Source organism: Lucilia cuprina, chromosome 4, assembly GCF_022045245.1.
Source record: "Lucilia cuprina isolate Lc7/37 chromosome 4, ASM2204524v1, whole genome shotgun sequence".
Lineage (NCBI taxonomy): Eukaryota > Metazoa > Arthropoda > Insecta > Diptera > Calliphoridae > Lucilia > Lucilia cuprina.
The window spans coordinates 90,239,805-90,250,396 of record NC_060952.1 but is presented as its reverse complement, the minus strand read 5'-3'; the positions used below and the strand labels follow the sequence as shown (position 1 = coordinate 90,250,396).

The 10,592-nt window shown below is 28.7% G+C and overlaps 2 protein-coding genes across 4 annotated transcripts in view; one reads left to right on the top strand and one right to left on the bottom strand.

The window, feature by feature from the left end:
• LOC111685295 (putative epidermal cell surface receptor) overlaps positions 1-10,592 on the bottom strand; it is a 61,596-nt gene that overhangs the window by 16,765 nt on the left and 34,239 nt on the right. For all 3 annotated transcript variants that reach the window (XM_046949280.1, XM_046949281.1, XM_023447550.2), the window contains exon 3: positions 7,737-9,325. In XM_046949280.1, coding sequence (XP_046805236.1) covers positions 7,737-9,325 — 1,589 coding nt within the window. The remainder of the gene's footprint in view (positions 1-7,736; positions 9,326-10,592) is intronic.
• The window catches only part of LOC111685293 (DNA replication licensing factor REC), a 94,655-nt gene continuing 89,081 nt past the window's right edge, over positions 5,019-10,592 (top strand). Inside the window, exon 1 of the mRNA XM_046949282.1 lies at positions 5,019-5,140. The gene's annotated coding sequence lies outside the window, so the exon portion shown is untranslated. The remainder of the gene's footprint in view (positions 5,141-10,592) is intronic.

Genomic DNA, 10,592 nt, shown 5'->3' with positions numbered 1-10,592 from the left:
ATATTAGTGGCAGTAGCATGAACAACAACAAATAGCACGTGTGGCATGAGTTGGCTTTAAGTTTTGAAAAAAAAAAAGAAAAATTACTTAAAAGCAATTTTTTGTTTTTATTTTATTTTCTCAAGTCAAGTAAATCAACGTAAGACTCATATTGAAAGTGAAAGTATTTATTACACATTTTTTGTTAATTTTTTTCTTTTGCTAAAAAAAAATTAACTACACAAATATAAATGCAAATTTTTATTTACGTTTTTTTTTTGGTCAGCAAGATGTGTTTCACTTTTTTTGTTTTGGCTAAAGTGAAAAAACAAACACAAAACGTTTAATGAACATTTTTCTTTAAAAAAACAAGCCTTTTTTCTTTTAATATTTGCATGTTAATTGCAATTATAATTACTGAGCAGTTATATACTAAACATATTGAAAGTGATAGACAATTTTGAAAAAAAAAAAAAAATAAAATAAAAAACAAAAAAAGTAAATATGGGTGCTGGCTAAAAGAAAAGGTGTTGTTGGTATACAAAAAGTTGGGAAACGATTCAGTCACTTGTGGATAGCCAGTCATTTGTTCAGTTTTGATTGATAAGTCAAGGCTGTGGGAAGAGGTCAATATATTTTGTTGAAATACTCAGAGACTGAACTCTTTAGACTTTTAAATACTCTGTGAACAAATAATTATACCCTACACCACTATAGTCGTTTTCAACGTATAAAAATATTTGTCCTACATTTGATCCAATCATAATCACTTTCTCAATTTATTAAGTCATGTCCGTCCGTCTGTGAACAAATAAGTTTTATAAAGGTATAAATGACACTATTGACTTTTGTAATTTTCGGATCTTATTTGACATTAGACCCTATAAAACCTTCTTTTTTAAATTTCCATTAGTATTACAATGAAAGTCTGCATTACTATTATATAAAATTTATATTCTTTCCTCAAATACTTTGGAATTAAGATAATATTCAACACAAATGTTGATTTATGAAAAATATAAAATTTTCTAAATTTACACATGTCGTAGGGTATCATATAGGCGGTCTTGCCAGACTATACTTTCATACGTGTTTTTGTCGAATTTTAAGGTTTTAATTTGTATTTTCGTTTGTTTATTAAAAAGCGCTGGTACGAAATTGAGAACCTTTAAAAGAAACACTACTTTAGGGGGAGGGTATACCCAACTGAAAGTATAGCAATTGACTTAGAATTCTAAGACGATTAAGCCATGTTCGTCTGTCTGGCTAGCTGTCTTTATAAAGCTTGAGCGCAAGATACAGGCCCAAAGACGAGGCCTTTTAAAGATGATTAAAATCGCTCCATTAATTCACTTAGCCCCCGTACAACTGAACCCCCCGAAAAAGGGCACATTAATACGTTGAATATACTTGTAACTCAATAGAAAGTGGATCAATTAAGTTTGATACAAGACATAATAATCTTGGCAAATCTCATAAAGATCAGGTCTCATTTGACCATTGCTCCGATACAAATTCCACTCCAGATAATGACTTGACTGTCCAAAATTCTCTTACAAACACTAATATCGCAATGATGTTTAGTACAAATAAAAATCTATACATTAAATTTTTTTCAGGATTTGACCATATTTGCTCCCCATATTAAGTTTCTTTCAGAAACTTGTTTTTTGTTCATTTGAAAGAACTTCCAAAGAAGTAGATTTTCGTACGTGAAAGTACTGAAGAATACCTTTTTATGTGATTCAAAATTCACTACATCTGAAGTCATTCTTAGGACGTAATGTAAATGATTTTTTGGAATTTATTAGGAAGTGAAATTTTTGTATTATAGAATACAACTAATTTGTCTTAAAAAATATTAACATAAATAAATAACACGCATTTATCAATTAATTCGAAAATAAAATTGGTTTAAATAATTGGCTTCATTGGAAGTCAATAAACACTTTTGAAGTGGTGCTAAATGTTATTCATTTGGAAGTACTCGGTTTTACTTCTGTTGAGAATAATCGAAAACAAGAAAACATTGGATAAATTTTTTTTATGGTCTAGTCTACTGTTAGATTATAATTTTACGCAATAAACGTTTTTACAGCTTATTATTATTCTACGATTAACTTTCGTAATAATCTAAAGACTCTCCTACATATTAATGATACAAATGTAATGCCCTTTAAAATTTATTATTCTGTTACAATAAGACCTGATGTGTTTTCTAAAAATATAACTAATTTTTATTTCTAAACTTTTAAAATATTATTCTTGGCATAGATTTGTATCAAGAGATTTGCACAAACCTTAAGTTACTAACAAATATTCACACAAATAAACAAATCCAGCCTTTACTTCTTAACTAACTTAAGTATAAATCTACGAAAGTTTATAAAATTTCGTATTACTACACAAATGACTTTAAAAAACTCTAATTTATATTCTTTTTTAAAAACATTTCACTTTTTTTTGAAGTTTGCAAATGAATTCAAAAAAATTGTGCTATAATTTATTGAGACTTTTGTCACGTACAACTTCAAATATATAATCATAAGAAAATTACATAATATGTGGTAGTAAATGAGATCTTTAATAAAATGTTTGTCGTTTAAATACAATTCCATGAAGTCAATCAATGCTTTCAAAAACTAAATTGTTTGTTTTTTAAGTTTGTTGCAGTTTTTTTCGCCAGACTGTTTGGGGTTTTTAAAAGTTTGTAATTATTGTTTAAATACATGTCTTTTAAGTCCAAATTTTCAATTTTTGAAATTTTTGGAAATCGATTTAGTAATGTCTGTCTGTAAGTAAAAAAATAAGCCGTACTTTATCCATATGTTTAAAATGGTAGAAGAAAATATATTAGAGTCTATAGACTTATCTGCAATCTTCTTTATTAGAGTTTAGAGCAGGCGCGGGTCCAAGGGGGAAAAATTAAAACATCTCAACCTCAAAATCGATTTTTTTTTTCATACACAATATATAAAAATGAGAAAAAAAAAAAATAAAAATGAAAATAAGTTAAAAAAAAAATAATTTCCTCCCCAATCGCTTGAACTGGATCCGGTCTATACCATAGACAAACTATAGGCAAGACTAGGCTAAGAATGCAGACAAAGTATAGTCGGGTAGAGACTTAGCTATAGTCAAGATTATATTAAATGTAATTAACACGATAGACTAAATTTAAATTGTGACTAAAGTATAAGCAATAGACTAAAACTAAGCTATAGTGAAGGCATAGTATTCATAAATATATCAATCGTTTATTTGCGGTTTATTACGCTCATTCTCCATACAAAATTCCTACAATAAACCATTAACAACTTTATTAAAAACTTATGCATATGGAAGTAAGTTATTCGACACCATAATGTTACTGAAAGTTCAAATTATAGAAATGTCGATACTATAGACTATACTCGAAACCATAGATTAAGCTGTAGTCGACAAAAGCCAAAGTCGAAACTATAGACTAAACTATAGATTTAACTATAATCGAAACTACAGACTATAGAAGTTAAAATCAAGACTATAACTAAGCTTAACACGGGATTATTAACTAAACAATTGTCAAGAGTATGGACTGAACTTTAGTAGATTTATATACTTTTCTATAAACAGAACCAAGTAAAAGTCGAGACTGTAACTATAGCTGTAGTCTATGGACTATCGATTAAGCTATAGTCCACACTTAAACTAAGCTATATTTGAAACTAAAAAATTAACTCTAGTCTAGGATTATAGACTATGCTTTAGCCGAGACTATAGATTAGTCTGTAGCCATAACTATGCTCGACACTAGTATATACTTTTACCTATAACTTAGCAATAGTTGAGACTAATAGCTGTAGAGACTAAAGGTTTAGTTGTAGCTGAGTCTAAGCTATAGTCAAAACCATAGACTAAGCTATAGTCAAGATCCTAAAGATTATAACTAAAACTTAGTTACAAACTATAGTTTAGTCTATATAGTTAAAACTGTAGACAAAACTATAGTCGAAACTATATAAATAGTGTGGACTATAAACTAAGCTTTAGTCGAGACTATAGACTAAGTTATAGTAGAGACTTGAAACTATGATATAATGAACAATAAAACTATAATTTAAACTATATACTTGATACTATAGACGAAACTATAGTCGAAACTATATGAACACTATGAATTATAAACTAAGTTATAGTCTAGACTGTAGACTAAGTTATAGTTAAGACTTTTAAATGAGATAAGATGAGATTATGGACTATAGACTATAAATTGCAACTAAAGCTTAATTACAAACTAATAGACTACATTGTTGAAACTATAGACAAAACTATAGTCGAAACTAAACGAACACTATGGACTATGAACTAAGCTGTAGTCGAGACTGTAGGCTAAGTTATAGTTGAGACTTGAAACTAAGATATAGTGAACACTATGGACTGAGAACCAAGCTATGGTTAGCCTAAAATCTAAACTGTACTAGTAACAATAAACTAAAGCAAAGTCGATCAAATACTCTTAATGACAAAACTAAATTCAAGATTAAAACTAAGCTTTAGAGTAACTCTAATCGTCACCAAAATACAACACTTCAAATATCTCACTCTTCCTTTTATATTACTTTTAACATTTTAACTTGTTTTACTATACATTTTTTTGGCAAAACACTTTTTTTTATTAATTTCCTTTTTGTTGTTAGTTTTATGGCTTTCCTGTATTAGCATTTTTTTTCAATCATAAGGAAAACTAGTTATTGTTTCTTTTTGAAATAGATTTTTGCATAGAAAAAAATTTTATAGTTTTATGGTGATTATAGCCATTTTTTGTCTACACACATACTGGTATTTCATTTTGGTAATATATGTCTTTCAATGGTTTCATGTTTTTATTTAAAATTTTTTTTATTTTATTTATATTTTATATTGGATTCCAAAAGATCAAAAAACATTTCCTAGTTGATCCAGTTTTTGTGAATTTTTTTAAACATGATTTTGTTGTATTATTTTCTTTAATTTTTGTATTTATTTATTTCTATATATTTTTAGATAATATTTGCTGCGTTGTGTGCAAGAAAAATATGTAGAAAAAAATTATGTCTGCTTTATGAATGGCATAAAATCAAAGTGTTGTATTTAATGTGGACAATGACTTTAAAACTAAAGCAAATGTAATGATAATCAGGTAATTTATGTACATATATACTTATGTAGTTTTTTGATTTTATTTTATTTTGTTTTATTTCTTAATGTCTATATTTCATGTGCAGGAAAATTTTATTTGTATAAATTTAAAAATATGTTTTGAATTAAAATTTAACAAAATTTCTCTAAAGGCGTTTTGTCACTTGACAAGTAACATTACAATGTTGATTTGTGTTTGTCTGTAGATTAGGTTTTGTTTTTTTCCAGTATAAAGACAAACTAAATATGAAATTTTATATTAAACAGGAAAAGAAAATCCTTGAAATGCTAAGACAAGTATAGTTAACAAAATAACACATGTCAGATATTATTGATCGAACTATGTCGAGACTATTAACTAAGGAATCTATCTACTATTCCTTAGTTTCGGACTAAACTTTAGCCGATTCAGAAGTTGAAGGAATTAACTTGACTGAACTGTAATCCAAATTATATTGAGATTATAAACGAAACTTTACGAAAGACTTTAGACTATTTTAAGAGCAGACTATAGTCGGGGGTATAGACTAACTTTTAGGATACACTATATTGTAAACTTTAGACTTAACTGTAGTCAAGACTATAGAACAACATGATTTTTGTAATTTAGACAGAACTACAGACAAAAGTACAGACGTATTTATAGTTCCGACTATAGATCAACCTATAGTCAAGAAAAATTACTAAACTATGACTATTGTCTAAACTATGAAGTCTTCGGACACAACTATAGTCTATAGACAAACCCCATAACTAAACTATGGCAAAGACTTTTAATTACTTAGAGACTATAGATGAAACTATAGTTGAAACACATGTCATATATTTTTGACTGTAACTTAAAACTAAGACTTAGTAGATACTTCGGACTAAATTATAGTCGTGTTTTAAAAAGTACATTTTCCAAAAAATATTTTAAAGTACATTTACTAATCAAACAATGTCAAATTTGGTAAAAGTATTTTAAAATATTTTTTGAAAAATGTACTTTTTAAAACTTGGAAGTCTTTTTAAGAAGACACATGATCACGAAATGAAAAACTAAAAACGCACATTTTTTCCCTTAAATTTATAGTTTCTGAAGTATATCATCCGGTCCGTGTCTAATTTTGAGTGTCAGACGGTGTTATAGTTAAAGTATAAGTATAAAACTATATTTTAGAAAACAGACTATATTAAAGAGAATACTCTATAGTCGATATTGGACAAATTATACTGTAGACCAACATGTAGTGTGTAACTTAGTCGAAATTAGACTAACTATAGACCAACATACAATCAAGACATTTACTATGCTATAGTAGAGTCTCTTGAGTAAAATATTGCTGAGACTTCAGACTTCGATATTGGACAAATTATACTGTAGACCAACATGTAGTGTGTAACTTAGTCCAAATTAGACTAACTATAGACCAACATACAATCAATACATTTACTATGCTATAGTAGAGTCTCTTGAGTAAAATATTGCTGAGACTTCAGACGAAAAATATAGACGAAACTATTGAATAGCTAAAGTCGAGAATAAAACTTTAGTCTATAGACAAGCCCATAGTCGAAATTATTCCCAAACTAAAATAGAGACTTTTGACTAAACTATGAAACTATGGACTTAATTTAACTTAACGACCATAGTCGTCATTATTCTCAAACTATAGTAGAGACTTTTGCCTTAACTATGCTAGAAACTATATAGTAGTAATAGTCGTAGCTTTGGACTAAACTATACTCGATGTTATGCACTAAAGTTGATGTTTTAAACATAATACAGAAGAGTCTATAGACTGATCTAAAACAGTTAACGATACTGTAGACTATATACTAAAATATAGCTATATACGTAACTATAAACTGTAGACTAAACATAGTCGAAACTATAATTTAGTCTCTTGGTTAACTACAGTTGAGACTACAAATTCAAAATTAGTAGAATCTATAGAACAAACTATGATCAAGTCTTAAGATCAAATTATTTGAAAATATAGTCGAGACTGTGGACTAAACTATAATCGAGACTAAACTTTAATCTACACTGTAATCTAAACTATTGACTATATTCTAGACTATAGTCTAGCTGAGACCCTAGACGATACTATATAGAATCTAGTATAAATTGTAATCGACATTACAAACTAAAATCGAAATAATAGACTAAATAATAGTCAAGACTATGTACCAATTTGTAGTCTTGATTAAACTGTAGCCCAAACTGTAAGCTCAATTTTTTTTATTTGAAATGTTGTATGTTGACTTTGTCCAAAGGTTATGATTATTATTAAAATTATTATCATGTATTTAAGTTTTTATGTTTAGTTTAAACAATTTAATAATATTAATTGATTTTCGTCATTTTACTCAACTATTTATGCACCTTTTGTCATTATCTCTCTAAAAAAAAACTAAAATATTGAATTTTTTCAACTGTTCATGTTCACTTAATAAACATTCCTTAGAAAAAAATCTTTATTATAAACTAATAATAAACGACATCTACAGGGTCAATTCAGACATTATTTTACTACAAATTGTTAACGTTTTTATTCACCTCTCTCCTCACTCCTCTCCCTCTCTCTCTCACACATAAATGAAAAACTTACCTTATAACTTTTGCCATCTGCCATACATTCACGATGCATTGTATCGCCGGCTGCAGTAATTTCAGTTATTTTCATTTGTGGCTCCTCATCAGGGTTTGTTGTGGCATTATTAACAATCGGCGCACTAGTGGACATCTCCTCTTTGGTATTTTCATGTATAGCAAAATGTTGATTATGGCCATTGTGTTCATGTAAATGTTCATGTGTTTTGGCCTCATCGTCATCGTCGTCGTCCATGCTGACATCGCTTAAGTCTTTGAATGGAGAATTTTTTTGCTCATGATTGTCGTGGGCTCGTTGTGTTGTCACAAAATTATAATGATAATTTAAGTTATCTTCATCTTCGGCTGATATGGAAGAGTCAACGGAACGACCCTCACCATTGAAAACATAAACAGCTGGCATATCATGAGACTTTTCTGTGGTGCTAGAAGAGGTCATGTGCTGTTCATTATTTTCGGCCATATCGTTAGTTGTATGGGTATGATCATGTGTGGCAGTGTGATCGTGGGTGCTATGATCATGTACCGTGTGATCGTGTGTACTATGATCATGTGGGTGTTCATGATTGTGTTCATGCATTTGATGTCCTTCAGTAATGCTAATTACTGGTCCCACAGGTGTGGCTACTGTTGTTGATGTTGTTAAAATACTTTCTTGTTCTTCGTCATCATCATCATCGTTGTCATTCATATTGATGGCTCTAGCCCTACCCTCTGTGGTTTCATTGTGCATAACACCATTAAATAGTATGACAGGTTTGGCAATTGATTCATTTTCATTAGTTTGAGTATTTTCCAAAGGTTTTGGTGTGGTTGTTGTTGTTACTGTATCCATAGATTCTTCAGTACTGGATAACATTTGATAGTCCTCATGTTCGGCCAAACGATCATGATTCTCCGACAATATATGAGCATGATATGGATCTTCATGCTCTTCCAATGTTTTCGAAGTGTCTTTTTCTCTATTAAGTGATTCTTCACTTTGACTAGCTGTGATTAAGGTAGCGGGATGTCTAAAATTATTCAAGTCTTTAACATCATCTTCAACTTCGGCAGAAATTTGATTGATGTGCTCTTCAGTTTGAGGTTCAATTTCATTGAATTTCTCAGTGGTGCTAGTAGATGTCAACAGGTGTTGATGATGATCATAATGTTCATGATCATGGTTAGGATGATTATGATTTTCATGTTCATGTTGTTCATTTATCCTTTGTATATGATCCTCTTCATTTATATTATGATGATGCTCAATATGTTGTTGTTCTTCTTGTGGTTTATGTTCATGATTATGGTGTTCATTCATCAGCATTTCATTCATCATCAACATGTGGTTGTTGTGCTGTTGCTCATTGAGTATTGTAGGTGTTGTTGTGGGTTCTGTTGTCATAATCGGTTCAATTGTTGTCATTGGCAATGAAGTTTCTCCTTCATTTGTTGTTTCAATTAATTTATTTGTTTCCGTTGTTGTACTCGTTGTTGTTGTGGTTGTTGAAGAATCTTCTTGCTTTGAATCCGGTGACATTGTGGTTTCCATTGCCATCATCATATGTGGTGGTGGCATTGTGGTGTCCATTGTCGATGAGACATCTGTAATAAAAAGAATGAATAAAACAATTGTTGTATATTATTGTTTTAAAAGTGAATTTATTAAACAGTGAAACTGGTATTTATTAGTGTCTTAAGTCTTTTGTTTTTCTGTCAAGGTAGTTTAGCAATTTTGGTTTAGTTTCTAGAAGAAAAACTTAGATTTCCTGAAAGGAAATGAATAAAGCTTTTAGGTTGTTGTTTTCAGAAATATTAAAAGTTACCCATGATGAGATTAATATATTTTCAGCCTAAATTTAAACCCCACTCAAGCCATTGATATCATTTCAAAATTTATTCATTCTTCAAAACAAAATGACATTTTTTTGTTTATTTTGTCAGAATCTTAGTTTTTTTTAATATTTCTGCCAAATACCCTTGAAAAACAAAAAACGAACCAAAATAAACATAAACTGAAAAAATTGTACCTTATCTCTTAAAAAAATTCCAAGAATTCATATGATTCAATTTTCAAAACTAACATTTATCATTTGCTCACACCAGAAAAATACAAAAAACAAGCCTGAGAATCTTCAAAATATTTAATGGCAGCTTGTGTGTATCTGTATGATTTGGTAAATGAATGTTTACCTCTTGCAAGTATTATTTTAGCTTTTGGTAAACAGTTTCTTGAGAATTTTTCATAAAAAATAAAGATTTTTTTAATAAGCTTAGAAATAAACATGTAATAATATAGTATTCTGCTATAATCATGATTTTATGAATGTACGTTTTATATAGATTTTTTTGTATACATTAAAGATCTTCAATGAAAAATAAACTTTAAAGTGGGAAACAAAATAACAAATACAGAGAAGCTATTAACACTTCTACATTTTATATCAAATTAAACACCCTGTATTCCTTTCTTTGCGCTAAAAACAAAACAGAAATAACACAATGACATAATAACTTTACCTTTAAAAACATGATACCCTCTTAAATTAAAATCACGCTGAAATTTATAAATATATATTTTTGTAATAAACTTTACTAAGAAAATACTTTTTATATTTATTTTTTTTTTTGAGAATTTTTCATAAAAAATAAAGATTTTTTTAATAAGCTTAGAAATAAACATGTAATAATATAGTATTCTGCTATAATCATGATTTTATGAATGTACGTTTTATATAGATTTTTTTGTATACATTAAAGATCTTCAATGAAAAATAAACTTTAAAGTGGGAAACAAAATAACAAATACAGAGAAGCTATTAACACTTCTACATTTTATATCAAATTAAACACCCTGTATTCCTTTCTTTGC